Below are 19,004 nucleotides of genomic sequence, written 5' to 3'. Positions count from 1 at the left end.
CAATATTTGCGCGCTGAGAGACGTGTGCGCGCTCTCGGAAGAACGCACAGAGACACATTTTCTCACAGCGCGCGCGGCTTCTCATTCTAAACCTAAACCCTAAAGCACTAAACCCGCGTGATGACGGTGAAAACGACTGGTCATATTCGAAAATATGGCAGCACTCGCAATCTCGCATGCATTGAACAAAGTTTACAAAGAGAGAATTATTTGAAAAATATGAAGGAAAAAAAGGACGTTTACACGGCTCCCCTGCTCTCGTCAGTTTTTGTTTCTTTATTAGATTGTCATAGGTCACTCTGTTTAATTTTCAAGTGGTTAAACAAATTCGTGGTGTTGCCTTGCGTTGCAGACACTACCATGTAGCAAATCTTGCACGAAACATATTTCTGCTATCCTCTGATTCCTCGAAGCCAAAATGTTCCCAGACAACGGAGTTGGTTTTGCCTTTTTTGCTCACCAAACGCTGCTGTAACTGCCCTCCTTCTGCCATCTTTACTCGCGCCGAGTTTTTAAATTCCAGCGGATGATATGCACACGAGACTCACGACCTCATAGAGATTTGTGGGTTCGGGAGGGGCGGATGTGCGCGTGCGCGTTTCATTCAGAACGCAAGGCAAAATAATCGATTTTTCTCGATTGTACTATTTTGGTGATCGTTGGGAGGCAAAATCGAAATCGAAATCGAAATTCGATTAATTGCACAGCCCTAGTTGAAATAAAATTGATGGTGGTGAAAATGAAACTGGTATAAAACATTTTAATTGCTGGCCCAACTGGGCCTGCAGAAGAAGAAGAAAAAATCCTTATTTGAAATGTAAGAGTAAAAAAAAAGCATATAAGATTAAAGGTAATAATCTGGATTTCTCATTCAGAATATTTCATAATCCCAGATCTCTATAATGGGCACTTTAAGATGACTTTAGATGCACTGAAATACACAGATCAGGCGTAACATTACGACCACTGAGAGGTGAAGTGAATAACACTGATTATCTCTTCATCACGGCACCTGTTAGTGGTTGGGATATTTTAGGCAGCAAGTGAACATTTTGCCCTCAAATTTGATGTGTTGAAAGCAGGAAAATGGGCAAGCGGAAGGATTTGAGTGAGTTTGACAAGGGCCAAATTGTGATGGCTAGAGCATCTCCAAAACTGCAGCTCTTGTGGGGTGTTTCTGGTCTGGGGGTGTCGGCCAAAGAAAGAACAGTGGTGAACCGGCGACAGGGTCATGAGAGACTAAAGCTCATTGATGCACGTGGGGAGTTAATGAGTAAATGAGCATCAGAACTGGACCACAGAGCAATGGAAGAAGATGGCCTGGTCTGATGAATCATGTTTTCTTTAACATCACATGGATGGCCGGGTTTACCTCGGGAACACATGGCACCAGGATGCACTATGGGAAGAAGGCAAGCCGGCGGAGGCAGTGTGATGCTTTGGGCAATGTTCTGCTGGGAAACCTTGGGTCTTGCCATCCATTGGGATGTTACTTTGACACGTACCACCTACCTAAGCATTGTTGCAGACTATGTACACCCTTTCATGGAAACGGTATCCCCTGGTGGCTGTGGCTGTGGCGTCTTTCAGCAGGATAATGCGCTCTGCCACAAAGCAAAAATGGTTCAGGAATGGTTTGAGAAGCACAACAACGAGTTTGAGGTGTTGACTTGGCCTCAAAAAAAACCTCAAACCAATCGAGCATCTGTGGGATGTGCTGAACAAACAAGTCCGATGCATGGCAACTTACAGGACTTAAAGGATCTTGGTGCCAGATACCACAGCAGACCTTCAGGGGTCTAGTGGAGTCCATGCCTCGATGGGTCAGGGCTGTTTTGGCAGCAGAATAGGGACCAACACAATATTAGGAAGGTGGTCTTAATGTTATGCCGGATCGGTGTAGTTTCATTACATTTCTCTACTATTTCAGTGAAATATTCAAATATGTTCACAGAAAGAAGTGTTGTTTGTCCCTTCACAGCTCTTTCAGAGATGTACACACATCATAGTATGACTATACAGTATACTTTTCTCCTACACTGTACTCCAAACGCAGCATATCAGAAGCAGTGCAGAGGGTCAGTGAAGCAGAGCAGACAACAGCTGTGTGTGGGGTGATGACGGTATCACGGCCTTTGACCTGTTATTCAACCAGAATGCAGCAGCATAAACACAGACACAGACATCGCTGTTTTCATTACATTATAAATGAGCATCATTTCACTATACTGATGCTGCTGCAAAATATCAATAATCAATCAGAGCACAAAACTCTTGTATCGCCATGCATGTCAAACAACTTTTCTTCTACTTTCTCTCCTCTCCCTCTTTTTTTCTTCTTCATAGCCCTGGTGATTCGGTGAGCTAGAAATACAATTTTCAGTATGAAATGACAGCATTTTCTTTTATGACAATGCAAACTTCTCCCAGGGCAAGAGAATCTGTGCACAATCAAGGACCTGGGAATATTATGCAACACATTACAATTCAAACTGACTACCAGAGAGAGTAAGAGATGGAGAGAGAAACAGAGAGAGAAAGAATTCGCACAGGCATTACGTGAGAAGAATGATAATAAAGTGAAATGGACAACCGGTTCTTGAATTAATATGACCACAACCTTTCAATGACCTTGTCTTTGTACAAATTGATTACATTTCATTACCAAAGTCATAATTTAAATATATATATATATATATATATATATATATATATATATATATATATATATATATATATATATATATATATATATATATATATATATATATCATTTAAAATGCACTATTAAGCATTAGCCTACTATCAAATATGCACTTTTCTGTGAATATGAGACTGTCTAAGAACAGTTATTCTCCTCCAGCTTGCAGGAAATGCTCTATGCTTCTCCCCAGCTGAGATGTCATTTCTGTGTTTCCTGTCTCAGTTTGGGGAAGACCAGACCATCTGTCTCTGTCTGGCCCGGGCCACCACACTCTCCTGTAAACATACACACGCTGCCATACTGTGCTTTTGCAGAATGGAACACATTCAGGAATCGCATTTATAGAAAAAGCATGATCCGAAGATAAAGTTGAAGTCTGTACTATTAAACTAGAAGACTATACTACTTTTATACTGAGGGTCCATGTCAACACATAACTCCCCCAGGCCTAGGTCATTTTCCTGTCTTAGCTTGTATGACTGTCTGTACCCTTGTCTGTTAGTCTAAATATATCATTTGTTTTAAAAGCAGAGGGAGACAGACCGAAAGAGAGAGAGAGTTTAGATAACAAAGAAACCACAGAAAGTTACATAATCAATTCACTCCTAGGGGCTTTAGCACAAAGGGTCTCAAAATAAACGGAACAGTCTGTTTGAACATATTCTCTGAAACACTGCCCTGAGTGAACCAAATATAGCATTATAGCGGGTTACAATCTTCGTATCATGTAATTAGCATCTATGTGCAGGGGGCAGGCTTTAGTTACAGTCAGACGCATCCACAACACACAATGCGATCGGTTTATAGATTTATTGTGTGAGCGGACTTGCACTTGTTCGATTACGCTCTCATTTGACAGAGCCTAACAAACAAATGAGGAAACAAATACCAGGAAAGAGTCAAACTGTTACTCAACACCCAGTCGATAATGCCTCAGAGGTTATCGGCTATTTACACAACTCGGGTCAATAAAGTAGGCCGAAGAGTGGTCGTTTATCCACCTGTTTCTGTCATTGAGTCGGAGGAGGTGAATATGGGCCCTTCACACTAGGGAGTGTGGGGTCAGCTGTAACATTGCCCGATGATCCAATCAGCAACAAGCTAGAGTGATGTCACTGACTTTGAAGTCTTTCTCTGTGAAACAGCTGTGAATTTATCGTAATACGAGTTTCCTGGAAGGAAATTGGACATGAACGCTCTCTCAGGTCGTATTTACCACTGGGAATCTCTGAGATAATTTTGATACCTGTGTTTCCAAGTTGGGCGTGGCACAAACTTTAAACATAGAGGAGGGGAGAACATTGCTGATGTGACTGGTATACTTTTATTCATTTTTTCAAAACAGTGACATGGCCTTTTCGTTAGAGTAGTGCACGGATCATATATGAATAACATTTGAAGCATTGTAAGTTTAATACACAGCGAAAATAGTCAGTTTTTGACCCAAATTCCAGAATCATCAGCAAGCTGACTATCTAGACTCGTATAGACTCGAACAAAGTATAGATAGTCCTGGTGTTCCTGTCCAGGAAGATTTGTCTGGAACTCCGGTGCGAGGAAGACCCATTTAGATCTGCTCTGACGGGTAAAACATCTAGAGAACGCCCTCAAATTTAGGCCAAGAAGATTTGTCTGTAAGGGTACTGTCTAAACGCACAGTTACCTGACAAATATTTTTAAAGTAAACCTGACTCTCCATTTCCTTCCACCCCAGATAGGGGATTTCATCTTTATTTTTTATTCTCTTTTAATCCCTATTATAACTGTTATACTATATATATTTTAATTTTATTAACTTATGAATATTTTAACTTCATTTCTGTGTAAAGCACTTTGAATTGCCACTGTGTATGAAATGTGCTATAAAAATAAACTTGCCTTGCCTTGCCTAGTTAGTGCGGTGAATGTTTATATGGTTGTCAACGGATGGGATGCTAAATATCATTTTGGCTTTAATAAGATTTCCCCAATAAATAGGCAATAATAAACCTCATAATATAATAATAAAGCTCGTAATCATGACTTAAGAAGTGGGAAGTAGGACATTTCTGGTAGCACGTAAAGGCAGCACAGTGAATAGTTCAAATACAGTAAGTTATTTAAAAAAAAAAAACTTTTATTAAATGAAATTAAGAATAAGAGAAATTCTTAAATATTGCACAAGATGTGTGTGAGTAAAAGCCATTTGTCAGGTGATGTCTGCATGTAATAATGCAAATTGAACATTTAAAATGTTATTTAAGATATTGGTTCTTTTGGTAAAACTGTTCAAAAAATGTTCATTTGTAACATTTCACTTGCTTGAAAAAAGTCTTTTAAAACATCCTGAGAATTATTTGGTCAATATGAATACTTAACAGACAATTGTGTTTTGTAAAGTGCACATAAGTTATTGCTGACTGGGCTTTATTAATATTACATAATATTATTATTAATGAGCTAGATGCATAATTATTTAGTGGGGCACTTTGTATTTATAGTAGCAGGCTATTACATTAAGATAGGCCAATGCATGTATAGCCTAACGCGCTCTCTCTTTTAGAGAGATGTCATTTCTCCACTATTATGTTATATCACGTCTATAATTATATTTTCACGGCTTCCGCGTAAACTTTCTTACAAAACCCTCTCTTTTCATATTTTGTTACAGTTGCTATATGTAAGAGGCACATTTATATCAGGTAAATCAATGTGCAGACTCCAGCTGGGTGGGCACATCTCGGGGGCAGTGGAACTCGAGCGCGCGCACAGGAGAGCGCGTCGCTGATTGGATAACAGAGCTGTATAAATTGCCGCAGTGCCGTATTTCTCTCTTTCGTAGTGAATTAGTCCAAACCCCAATGCGGTCTGAACAAACTGCCCAGGGCCGTCATACGAGAGAGCCAACGCGCACAGGACCGTCTAATTTACAATGAAGGAGAGAAGAATCAGCCAGCCTTTGGTAATGCGTTGTAAACTGGTTTTAGTAGGAGACGTGCAGTGCGGGAAAACTGCAATGTTGCAAGTCTTGGCCAAAGACTGTTATCCTGAGGTATGTCCTACTCTCTCTCACGTATTCATTGAGCGGATAATGATGTGTAGGCTTTTTTCGATGGTAATGCACTTGGATGCTTTCTTATGACATTATGCAGCATTATAGGCTACTGTGACATTCTTATGCACTGCGTTCGGTAATGGATGTTCATACATCAAGGTGATACTCCATGTATCTTTCTCATGCGAGTTGTGTGCTGTGCACGTGTTGACGCTGGAGGAGGGGGGAATCAAGACGTTTGCAACAAAACCATCATAACCTAGTATATATAGGCTACTGTAACGTTTTAAGTTAAATAATGGAAGTGTTTTATAAGTTAAATGATTAAGTCATTAAATAACGTGTTTTATTTCGTTCCCCCCACACAGACATACGTCCCAACAGTGTTCGAGAACTACACAGCTGGACTGGAATTAGAGGAGCAGCGCGTGGAGCTTAGTTTATGGGACACGTCAGGTGAACACCGACTAGTAACAACTGTTTACATAACAGAGCATTTAAACTGATGAACACATTTGCACTCAGTCTTTTTTGCTAATTGATAAAGTTTTACACGTGACAGCACTTTTGAGAAATATCATTAAATGGACATAAAATGAAAATTCTGTCATAATTTACTCGTTTCAAACTGGTGTGACTTTCTGTCTCCTGTGGAACACAAAAGATGCTATTCTGAAAATTGTATATTTTTTCTCCATACAAAAAAAGTCAGTTTTGGACTTTAACTGTCTGCACATAAATAGTTGAAAACATTTAAAATGAATAAAACTAACTGAAATGGAAGCAAATAGTGCACAAAGTATGTGTTCAGGCCAATAGGTGTCTAAAACTACTAGTATTATTGGAATACGAGTAAGAGCCAATGAAATGTTCATCAATGCTCTAATTTCGTACAATGTAAAAATAAAATCATTACAATTCATATATATATATATATATATATATCAAATACACACCCATTGAAGTAACCCAAGGCCCTAATTGACTATAAATTGCACTTGTTTTGTTCAGTGATATTTTAATTGTCTTCTAAGCAATGTTGCATTACATTGCTTCTTTATCCTATTTCAGTTAGACAAAATGCTTGTTTATAATTTAAAGTTGATTCAGAATATGTTTTACTAGATAGCATTACAATACATTTTGCTTTCTGACTTTCTGTAAACATCCATTTGCCTTTGCTTATGTGCATTCTCGGCTGTTGTGTTGACTGTTATTGGGCTAGTAGGTCAGTCAGACATTACAGGAAAGACACACCATCAGCACCTGAGCCCTGAGTCAGGAAAGGCAAGCTGACATATGTGAAGCTGCAGTATGCGTGCGAGAGGATCTGGCAGCTGCAACACCTGAGACCTATCCTCAGGCATCAGACGCATGCCGTCTTCACTTTCTGTCTGCCTCTGGATCAGACTTCAGACAAGATTGCTATTCAAATAATCAGGGCTGTGTATAGGACAGCACAGGTTTTTTTGGAAAGTCTCACTTTTTGATGACGTAAGTGGCTTTTTAGAGTTACGCTCTCTCTCTGAAGTGGATTACAGATATCGGCTCCTGTTCCAGTGCCTGTGATTTTGTCTATCAGATTCAATATATTATCAAGGTTTAGACAGGGAAAGTTTAGTGTGCGTGTTTGCCTTTGTATCTGATTAAGAGTCTTATTAAGATTAGGCTAGTAGTAGATAGCTGTTAGCTCTTACATTCTTATCTAGTAAAAAGACATGGAATGTTCTTCTGATAGTCTCATTGCTTTAGCTTAGATTTACAGACCTTTAAGTGAAAAAAGACAACGCTTAAAGAGATAGTTCACCTCAAAAAGAAAACTGCCATCATTTACTCACCATCATATTTCAAACCTGTATATGACTTTCTTCTGCAGAACAAAAAAAATATATATTTTGAAGAATGTACAAACAAAACATTAGTGCTTTTTTGGGGGTGAATTTAGGTTTCTCTCCTCAAAATTAGCATTACTGTTATACCAATTATGTACCCAACTGTCCTCTTTTAGTCCTGTCTTCATAGTATATCATTATCTTTGTAAGCGGTGTGTTTTTTTTTGTTTTGGATGGATGTTTCATGCCCTCCCCGAATGCCCTTATTTTATAACAACTGAGATTAATCTTTGTTATAGTGTAGGTTTAATATTCTTAAATCCTGTAGCTGCTGTCATATTGCATGCCGAGTGAAAAGCTGGGATCTTTAGGGTCATGTTGCGTAGCACGTTGTGTAACATATCAGTCAGTGATGCCTGATGGATCTGAATCTATGTTAACTGTCATGCCTGACTGCTTGACTGAGTGCCTACTTTTAGGATGAGTGGATGGGATGTTGCATTCCTAAAATAGGTGCCTGATATGGGAGATTATTGTTTTTTTTTCTAATTTTGTTATTTGCTACAGAATCTCACAATGTGAGGCAATTACGTTTTTCATCTGTGGCAAATAGGACATTTTGCTAGCGAAATAGAATATTTCAGGCATTGTTTCAAATTGGTAAGAAAAATAATTAGTTCATATAAAAATAGACTGATTTTGCAACTGATAAAATACGAATATTTTATTATATGCAGAACTAATTATTGTTTAAATTGAGCTTTTTGAAATAAACAACACAACAGTTTTCATTATTAAAATGTAAATAATAGTTTAGTATTATTAGTAGTATTATTATTAATAATAATAATAATAATAATAAACAATATATATTTATATATCGAATGATTTATTTGTTGTTGTAGTACTATAAAACGACTATATACATAAATATACATATACATACAGTACTGTGCATAAGTCTTAGGCAGGTTAGTATCTTCTCACAAAAAAGTTGTTACTTTAAGTTGTTGTCACGGGTAAAAAAATGTTCTGTGAGTTGATTTCCGCCCTGTATGTACGCTCCAACACCCCAAAAACTCCCCCCATACGTACAGTGGCATTGGGCTAAATAGCTAAATGTAAACATTTTTAATTAAATTTAAAATAGTAAAAATAGCATTGGGCTATTTTTGGGCTACTTTTGCCTAGCCATTGGGCTACTTTTGTTGCACAGACCTGGAAACCCTGCTGTAGTGTCTCCATGTGGAGCATACTTTGTTGTCAGACTCCTTGTGCATTCAAAAACTTAACTGGATTATTACAATTAATGGCAAAAGGAATGTTTGGAAATGTAAACTGATATTTCCTGCTGACACACTGCAGCAAAAGACATAAATAACTGGCTTAAAACCATTTTTTGAGTACAGCACTGTATGTATGTATAATATATATATATATATATATATATATATAGGGACAGAGAGAGAGCTGGTTGTGAACAAACCTTAAAGGGATAGTTCACCCTGAAATGAAAATAGTCATCTTTTACTCACCCTGCTGTTGTTCTAATGCCCTCTGTCCTTCTATCTTTTTCGGACCTCAAAAGGAGAAATTTTGAAAAACGTCCTGCATGTGCTCCTCCATATAATGGCAGTGAATAGCGACCAGGCTAAAACTTTACATAATGGATACAAAAGTATCACGCAATGATACAGTGAGACATGTGTATGGAAAGTGTTCAGGAGGCATACGGTTTTGCAAGAAAGAAACGTTATTTTTCAGTCAAAAAACCGAGCTTGGCCGTTACTCCGTTCCTGTGAGTGTGTGCGAGCCGCCAGCAGCCGCGCATGCCTACTATAACTCACTGTTGTCATGGTACCCAGGATAAGCACACACACACACCATTTTGAGAAATCGGGCTCAATGGAAACAAACACGACTCTCGTATTTTCTATAAGGTAAATAATACTAATAATGAATGTTGTGTACCGGTTGTCATAACAACATTACGAGTAAGCGTGAGCGGCTGATAACTGACGGCTCACACACACTCACAGGAACGCAGACAGAGTCACGGCCAAGCTCAGTATTTTGACTGAATAATAAGGTTTCTTTCTCGCAAAACCTTATAGTATGCCTCCCGAACACTTTCCATATATGGCACGCGTCTCACTGTATCATTGCGTGATACTTTTGTATCCTTTTCATAAAGTTTAGCATGGTCGCCATTCACTGCCATTATATGGAGGAGTGCGTGCAGGACGTTGCTAAAAAAATTCTCCTTTTGCGGTCTGAAAAAGATAGAAGGACAGAGGGCATTGGAACAACAGCAAGGTGAGTAAAAGATGACTATTTTCATTTCAGGGCGAACTATCCCTTTAAGACAAGTTCAAGACATCCTGCCTCAAGGTATTTCCTGCTATGCATTTCATCTTATTATGGAATTTCCCAGTCATATTGACCCTGGAACAGTGAAACAATACTGGAAAAACTGTCAAACAAACTACACTGAAAAAAAATATTTTTTTGCTGCTTGTTCAAATTACTTAATACAAATTGAGCTAAAGCAACACAATTGCTATACATTAAATGTTGAAAATAAGTGTTATTTTATGTGGTTTTGAGTGAAGGGAAAGACCTGCGAGTGTTTAATGTTCAGTTATGTTTCCGATTTAAAAGAGTTTCTGTTATGTTGAAGTTTTTATGGTTACCATTGTGCTGAAGAGTAGAGATATGGTTAGGATGTGGATGGCTGCATGTATCTTTCTACTTGTGCTTGTTGCAGACAGTCTTTCAATTGTACAACATAATGTAATTTACTCAAAATCAGACTTGAATATATTTGAAACTACTCAATATATTTGAGCTGAAATAAACAAAAAACATTAAGTTCAACTAAAAAATATGTTTAAAATGAAAATAAATTAATTTAGTGTAACCACTTGCCTTAAAAAATTAAAAGAGTATAATCAAAAAGTAATTTTTTTCCAGTGTAACCACAGACACTGAATCCAGATCAGAAGAGAAAAAAGTAACCGTGGAGGAAAATAAATTTTATCATGCACGACTAGATTGAGAATCTTGCATATAAGTAAGATCAGAGCTTGAGAAGACAATCAAACAGCTCCCATCTATTCCCTCATTACGCCAGTTAGGCTTTGTTAATTGTGCACAGCCTCGTTAGGTGGCGACGCACAGGAGGAACATTGGCAGAGCAGTAGATGCTCAAACACTCATCAGCATACGTGCACAAACACACTCTAATCACGACTAATTACAGAAGCTTTAATTGAATTTTCTCATCTGGCTCTCGCGGCTTCAGGCATCTCTTCACACACTCTCCACATCAAAGAGGAAACGGGCATGAGAGGCTGCAACTGAGCCTTTGACAGGGTCTGGTATGGGCCACTTCTGTAGCTCTTATCATTGGAAATTTGATTCAAGAGGAATATACAGTATTTTAATTTGTTTTTCAAACAGTCAGCTGTCAAGAGCAATAGCCTCCTAATAGAACCGATACAGGGAGATGTCCTAGCATTGAGGTTTATGTCTTAATAGATAGATGAACTCTTTACAAAAAGATACATATCGTTGGTTTTAAATATATAAATAAATAAATAAAGTTAATTATATAAGTATAATTCAACTATAATACAATTCATAGTGACAGCGGTAAATTCATAATTTTTCAACAAAAATTATGTAATTGGTTTTAAATATATAAATAATTTAATAAAAATTTAAAGTATAATATATTATTCACGGTGACAGCCGTAAATTAACATTCTTTTCATTAAACAACTTTTCTTTACAAAAAAAAAATATACATATTAACAATTCATATTCATATAAACCAAACCTCATCTGTTTGCAAACTAATGAATTCAACCATGGTGACATTTAAAGCAGTTAAACTGGAATTAATTCGCTACAATGGCCTTAACCGTTGAGAGCTGTATTGTCTAGTGGAGTGATAGTGATATCAGGATTGCACGTAGATTCATTGTTTTGTCTTGACATATCTCTCTTATCTTTCTGCTGGTAAGCCATATGCTCTGTCTAAACCTAGTAGGCTGAGTCACTGTCTACATATACAGCAGTAGTACGTGACCCAGAGAGGCTCACACAGCACCCAACATCTGAGCTGAGAGTCGATACTCTAATAAGCACAAATACATGAATATTGGTTGAAATGTGTCTTTAATGGACTTGCTTTATTTGCTATCAAATAGAGCTATAGTATGACAGTGTTTTGTGTGCATCATTCAATGCCGTTGCCATAGTTACAGAATGAAACGAGGTTTGCTGTGTGGGGGGGACAAGACCTCCCCGGCAACTCATTCTGTCAATAAAGGAATCTCCGAGATTCGCCCACACACATGCCTATTGCAAGACCTCCCATATGATTTTAATTACATTAATATGACCGACAGATCCCCTCCATACCATTTTACATTCCGTATTTAGTCACATTTGCTTCTTTCTCACCAGTATGATGTTATTTGATGCTAACCCATTATGGACGTTTGTTGTGTGGTTGCTCCTGCAGGTTCACCATATTATGATAATGTCAGGCCTCTGTGCTACAGTGATGCAGATGCGGTTCTGCTCTGTTTCGATATAAGTCGCCCTGACACCGTCGAAAGCTCTCTGAAAAAGGTGAATTACATTTTATGATTTTATGAATTACATTTTATGACAAATGATTTGTTATTGTTAAAATATCTAAAAATCCTTAAAATAAGATTGATTTATTTAATAAGCAACATTTCATAAAATATTAGGACCTTTCAGAAAATGTGTATTTTGTCTCATTGCACTGGCAGATCTTTTTTTTTCACCTTTTTAAGTATAAACATGTTTGTGTGAAGAAAATCTGAGTCCAGTAAAACAAGATGCACTTATATTAAAGATTAAATCTATCAAAACACAACTTAAAAGGGATAAACATCTTTAATCCCTTTTCTCACATTGCTTTTCAAGAAAAAAATACAGTAAAATACTGCCGTATTAACAGTTCTCTCCCTGCAGTGGAAAGCTGAAATCATGGATTTCTGCCCCAGTACTCGAATAATCCTAGTTGGCTGCAAGACAGACCTGCGTACAGATGTTTGCACACTGATGGAGCTGTCCAATCAGAGACTGACGCCCATCTCCCATGAGCAGGTCAGTCAGTCGTACCCTCCCTTTGTAAACTAGACTCCTTGCCTCTTTTTCCATCTCTGACTGCATTCTGTTTGTATGCAGGGCACCTTATTGGCGAAGCAGGTAGGAGCGGAGGTGTACCTGGAGTGCTCTGCATTCACATCGGAGAAGAGCATCCACAGCGTGTTCCGCTCAGCAGCACTCACGTGCCTCAACAAACTGCAGCCCCCCATAAAGCAAAGCCCCACCCGCCGGCTCTCCAAACGCCTCCTTCACCTGCCCAGCAAGGCAGAGCTCCTGACCTCCTCCTTCAGCAAGGAGAGAACCAAGAGCTGTTCCATCATGTGAGCCCCATGTGCGACGCTCCAGCTCCAGAAAAAAACACACGCATTTTCGCTCTTTGAGAGGGTTGGTTTGGGGGGCTGTTTGAGAGAAGTGGAGGTCATGACCTTTCATGACCCCTCCCTCTCTCACTTATGTTGTTCTTCATCCATTCTGACACCCCACCTGCAAACACGCTCATCCCTACGACAGAGCGGCTGCCATTGTTCAAGGTTTTTGGCTGTTACACATCCTAATGCTAAAGTATCGATTGATTTCCCTTTACATGAACTGCATTTTGTATTAATGATCAATCAATCAGACGAAGAAGGAAACACGGTGTATATTGGGCACTGTTGAATATTTTTGTGGGTTGTCTTATTTGTTAGTGTGCATACATGTATGGGTTGAGCTGTGAACGTTATTTAACATTTAAGGGAAGAGGATGAGTTTCTGTTACACAGTACGCACTTTAGTGAACATGGATGTGATTGTTGATTGGAAAGTGAGAAGATGATTGAATACAGGTTGGCATTAGTAGCTGTTTCAAAACAGAATTATGCATTGCTTGAACTTGCTGAAGTGTCTAGCACTGATCTACGAAGAATCAAAATGTCACAACATCTGGTTAGAAGTCATGCAAGCGTGAGGGGAGGAGCCAAATAAGATTTTATGTCCTCCTGAAAAAGAAGGACAGTGTTATAAATCTGCTAGATGAAGCATCCAATCACATTTGTACAATCCAGATGTATTGGACATGCTGACAGACTCTTTCACTCTCTCTTTCTCGCTCTCATATCTCAACTGTAGTCCTTCATGCACTTTCTTCCCCTAGAGAATGGGTCATACATCTCAATCAATGAGGAGAAGTAGCCCAACATTGCCTGCTCCTTTTCTCTGTATAAAGCAGGAGTTATTGCCACAAAGACCCCTTCCAGATGTTCCAAGTATTCTTTCTTAGAAAACAAAATCTTTCGGTGAAGTAATTTTAGAGATGGATTGGGAAGGTCATGGGGGATTACTAAGGGACACTGCAGTCCACCAAAACTGATCAATGTTGCATAATCGAGAGGACAATTTGAATTTGACGGTTGACTTTTCTTTAACAATAATCTTAAAATCTGCCCCAACACCTATTTCTCAATTACATGCCTGTAAAGAGCTGATTTCTCGTGATGTGGCAAAGCTACTGGTTATTCTCTGGGCTGTGCATTAGATTGCATTGCAATTCCAGCGATTCTGATGCATTCGGTTGGATCACTGTCAACCTCATTCTGGTAATCTCGGTCTTAAATCCTACAACCCCTGGTTGTGTAATGCTTAATCGTAAAACAACTTAATCCTCACTGTGGGCTTATAAATGGCCAAGTAGAAATGAAATGAGAAGTCAGATGAGACAGCATTACAAAAAACCTGACCTCAGAAATCCTGGTCCAACTTAAGTAGTTCATCAATTTGAATACGATCAAAGAAATGGTTTGGGGAATAACTTAAACTACTGTTTAAAAATTTGGGGTCAGTAAAGGCATAGTATGTAACTTCTTAGATATTCCAAGACCAGACAAACACCGTTTCGAAACGTTCAATCGGCGTAAGCCAGAGCAGACCAATGCCTATAGCAGGCAACAGAGGAAACACACTTATCGACAAAACCAGATTTCTGTTTCCGTCTGTCAGAATCTGTCAGTGCAGTGTGAATTGGCCTTAAGAGGTTTTTTTTTTTTTTAACCAATCAATACTTTTATTCAGCAAGGATGCATTAAATTGATCAAAAGTGACAGTGAAGACAATACATTTACAAAAGATTTTTTATTTGAAATAAATGCTGTTCTTTTGAACTTTATAATCAAAGAATACTGGACAAATTAATCAGAGTTTGCACAAAAATAGCTTGACATTGATAATAATAATAAATGTTTCTGAATCATCAGATCAGCATATTACAAGGATCTCTGAAGGATCATGTGACACTGAAGACTGGATTTTTTTTTGATCAAACAAATGCAGCCTTGGTGAGCATAACAGACCAACATTTTACAGAACCCAAACTTGTGGATGGTTGAGATTGATTATGTTAGATGATTTAGTTTTCCTAATTTATTGAACTTAAAAAGACAATCCGCCAAGAAAATCAGCTGTTATCTTCAGTTTATCATCATTTGACATTGCCAGATCTCGATGAACGTTCTGATGAAACCGCATTCAAATTACACTTCACGTTATTGAGCATTTTGTTTTGCGGGTCTAATAGGTCATTAAGCAGGAAATGTGGTCTTAAATTCCTTCTTTTTTTTGTTTAATTAATGTCAACTCAAAATGTTGTGAAAACTCAGTCAAGATTGAGAGTAAAAATACTGTACATAAAAATGGTCTTGCCTTAACTGCACCTCATAACTACATTACTATATCATTTACTCTGTAAATTCTCATCTGAATGAAACTTCGATTTATGAAATGTTTGTTTGTTCAAACATTGACCAGCTTCACATCATGCTACATACCGATCGCCATTGCTTAGCAACAGACAAGTCAGATAAGCTGGACTCCATGTCCGAAAACCACTCTAGACAAGTTGAGAGAGAGAAACCAGAGTGAAAAGTGAAAATGTTCTCACTGTAGCATAACAAATGGCTTTTTCATGACTATAGTTTACAGACCATCATCTTGATATGAATTTGTTACTGTTGTTTGGTTTAGTAGCACTCTTATATGTTATATGTTTAAAGTGGTGGACCTCCACAATCTTCCTTTTGTTACTTAAGTCTCTGGACGTACCTATGTTGTGCATTATCAGTTTTGTACAGCCCTTTAAATGATGTCTGTGAAGCAAATCATTTCAAAACAGACAGTATGATTGTGTGTGCTATGTAATGTGTATAACTTATTAATGGTTGATTATTGCTGGTTCTGTTTTATTCTTTAGTTTCAGACAGTCTTTTATATTGAATATGTTTATTGTTTATTTTTCCCTTGTCTTTGGTGTCGTGTCACTCTTAAATTAATTAAAACCTGGATTTGGTCAGTAAATTGCACGCATGTTCCCTTCTTTTCAACACTCATTAAGAGAAAACCTTATAATAACCTCCTAACCTTTTCACATAGGTCAAGACTTGCCGATCCAGTGGCAGTCCAAAATATGAGAAATGTAGCATGTCTAAATAACATATTTAACATGCAAATAAAAACGAATTCAGCAATCATTAAAAAAAGTAATGGCAATTCCTTATTGGTCAAAAAGCATGGAAACCCTATATCCTAAATATTAGATTTCAAATCAGACAAACATCCTCAAGTGACGTACTCTTAAATTAGCCCTTTATTCACACAGCTCTCAGAACTAGGCCAACACGTCTAAAAAAAACAGGAGTAAGTCATGTGATTCTGCAGGAATAGCAATGGAACAGCGTAATACTAAATAATGAAGAGGCAGAAACAATACAAATATTTGCTGTGTGCATCTTCACATATAACAGAACTTCAGTGAGTGCTGTACAGTCAACAAGCAGACAAGGCTCTGGAATATATGGTGACATTGTTAGGTAAAAATAGCTTCAGCTAAATAAATAAACACCATGTTCCTCTGCCATCTCTTTTTAATGTTTTTGAAAGTCTCATGCTCACACAGGCTGCATTTATTTGATTAAAAAAATACAGTAAAAACAGCGATATTGTGAAATACTGTCAAGGTAACCGTTTTCTATTGTAGTATATTGTAAACAGTGCCATGCAGTGGTGTTTGGCATATTTTCCAGGTTAAAAAACATTAACTACACTGTTCAAAAAATAAATAAAAAAACACAACCCATCAGCACAAATTAGGGGGTCTAATAAACATCATATTTCGTAATACTGCATAGGTTTATTTTTGTACTGTGGATTATTTTCTCATTAAATTTTCTGAGGAGACACTACCTTCCTTGCCTCCTTGATTTTAAAACAGAATTTATTCCAGTGATGGCAAAGCTGAATTTCCACCATCTTCAGTCACATGATCCTTCAGAATTCATTCTAATATGATGATTTGCTGCTCAGGAAACATTCCTTATCATCAATGTTGAAAACAGTTTCAAGAAAATACAGCATCAGAGAGGGAATGCTTATGGAAAGATCTGCTTGAAGTCTTCTACACCCCAGAGCTTTAGAGAGAAGAGAGAGAGACTGGGGATGTTTAGGTGGAAAGTAAGGGAATGACAGGAATGTCGCTCATTACCAATGACTCACATCTATCAGGCAGAGACCTAGCGAGAGAAACTGGGGAGAAATCAGTAAAGGAGGGAATGAAATGATGGGGGGGGGGGGGGGGGGTTATTTTCTCAATTTACTGACGGGCTGCAGTCTGCCATAGAGACATGCACACAACCACACACACACACAGCCATCAAACCAGCCACCGTGACTCCAGCGCTAACAATGCCATAGATCGTCTAGAACCACTGCAACAATGTCGGATCATAATGACGGGAGAATGTGTTCGGTATGTGCATTCAGACCTTCAAATGTGTTATTCGCCTCCTCACAGTCACATTATCAGAGGAACGTTGTTTTAATGTTCATAAGGGACTTTTAGTGCTGTTTAAATGCAACAAGATCAGTCAACCCTTGTTGAATCAGTCAGGGTGACTGTTCACTGGAGCAGAGAGCATGTCTCTCACACACACACACACACACACACACACACACACACACACACACACACACACACACACACACACACACACACACACACACACACACACACACACACACACACACACACACACACACACACACACACACACACACACACACACACACACACACACACACACACACACACACACACACACACACACACACACACACAACTGCAGGCCTTTTGGTCTCAGGAGAAATTAATGTACATAATCAGCATATTAAATTTATTCAGATATTAGCCTACACAATGTGAATCCTCTCAACTCACATCATCATAAATGTCTGATTTATATTACTTGCATGCCCTTCTAGAGATGCACGATATATGGGCAGCATATTGGCAATCAGATTCTTTCATTTATAAGTATCAGATGGTGATTTTGAATAATTATTGGTACATGCTCATTTTTACATTTGGATTAGCACTGCCATCATCTAAAGCAGTGATTCAAACTTTTTGTTAGTTAAACTCTTTTGATGTAAAATACCCTCTGATAATATAAATTAAAATAAACACCTGCATTTTCATGATTTTTTCATGTTGGTGGTTCACATCATCATATGCAGGCAAACATAAAACATCTTTTTGTTTATTTTTGTATTACTTTAAAACTATTTATTTATTTGAAATATTAATTTTATATTTCATTATTACCTTTTCATTCACTCACAAACCCCCTACAGTTTCCTCACAAACCCCAGTTTGGAAAACCCTACTTAAAAGAATACAAATTCTGTCATTTGAAGACCTGTTTTTGTCCAAACAATGAAAGTAAATGGGGTCCAAAAAAACATTGGATCCCACTCACTTCTACACATTTTTCAAAATATCTTCTTTTGTGTTCCACCAAAAGAAAATAAGTCCAACAGATTTGCAACAACATGCGTGTGAGTAAATTGCAGTGATTTTAGTACTGTGGTGTGTTGCAAGTCTCTTGCACAGCTGATTTCTGCTGTTGGCAAATTAACAAAATAACCGCACACATGTACCCTCATTCAAGCATCGCTCTCGCACTGCCATAGGCCTTTTCTTGCCATGGGGGTCCCCGAGGCTGCCCTAAAACCCATGAGGTACACCCAACCCCCACTATCACTCACTCTTACACATATGTACAGTTTGTCACGGTGAACCCCTAAGGTATGTTGATAATGGATTAGCATATTTGGCTGTTTAATTAGCCAACCATGCTTTTATGACATCTGGGTCTCTGGACCATAGAGGAGGAAGAAAGTGTGGGTTGTGTTTGGACAGGCCAGGAGGGCCATGCGTGTCTGGATCACATGTTTTAGTGTGTGTTAAAAAAAAAAATTC

General features: G+C 38.1%; 1 protein-coding gene across 1 annotated transcript; it reads left to right on the top strand.

Moving 5' to 3' along the window:
- Positions 1-5,480: 5,480 nt before the first annotated feature.
- On the top strand, positions 5,481-16,220 carry rnd1a (Rho family GTPase 1a). The gene is made up of 5 exons (XM_079802166.1): positions 5,481-5,735; positions 6,107-6,194; positions 12,102-12,211; positions 12,584-12,718; positions 12,800-16,220. The coding sequence occupies exons 1-5, from the start codon at positions 5,616-5,618 to the stop codon at positions 13,043-13,045; spliced, it is 699 nt and encodes a 232-aa protein (XP_079658292.1). The 5' UTR covers positions 5,481-5,615; the 3' UTR covers positions 13,046-16,220.
- The last annotated feature ends 2,784 nt before the right edge of the window (positions 16,221-19,004 follow it).

Source organism: Gobio gobio (assembly GCF_949357685.1).
Source record: "Gobio gobio genome assembly, chromosome: 21".
Classification (NCBI taxonomy): domain Eukaryota; kingdom Metazoa; phylum Chordata; class Actinopteri; order Cypriniformes; family Gobionidae; genus Gobio; species Gobio gobio.
This window is presented reverse-complemented; position numbering and strand designations above follow the sequence as displayed.

Bases quoted from the DNA above. Each gene is read 5' to 3' on its own strand.
- rnd1a (XM_079802166.1), top strand. From the start codon at position 5,616: ATGAAGGAGAGAAGAATCAGCCAGCCTTTGGTAATGCGTTGTAAACTG. The intron at 6,195-12,101 runs GTGAACACCGAC...TTGCTCCTGCAG, and splicing joins TAGTTTATGGGACACGTCAG to GTTCACCATATTATGATAAT. The intron at 12,719-12,799 runs GTCAGTCAGTCG...GTTTGTATGCAG, and splicing joins CGCCCATCTCCCATGAGCAG to GGCACCTTATTGGCGAAGCA.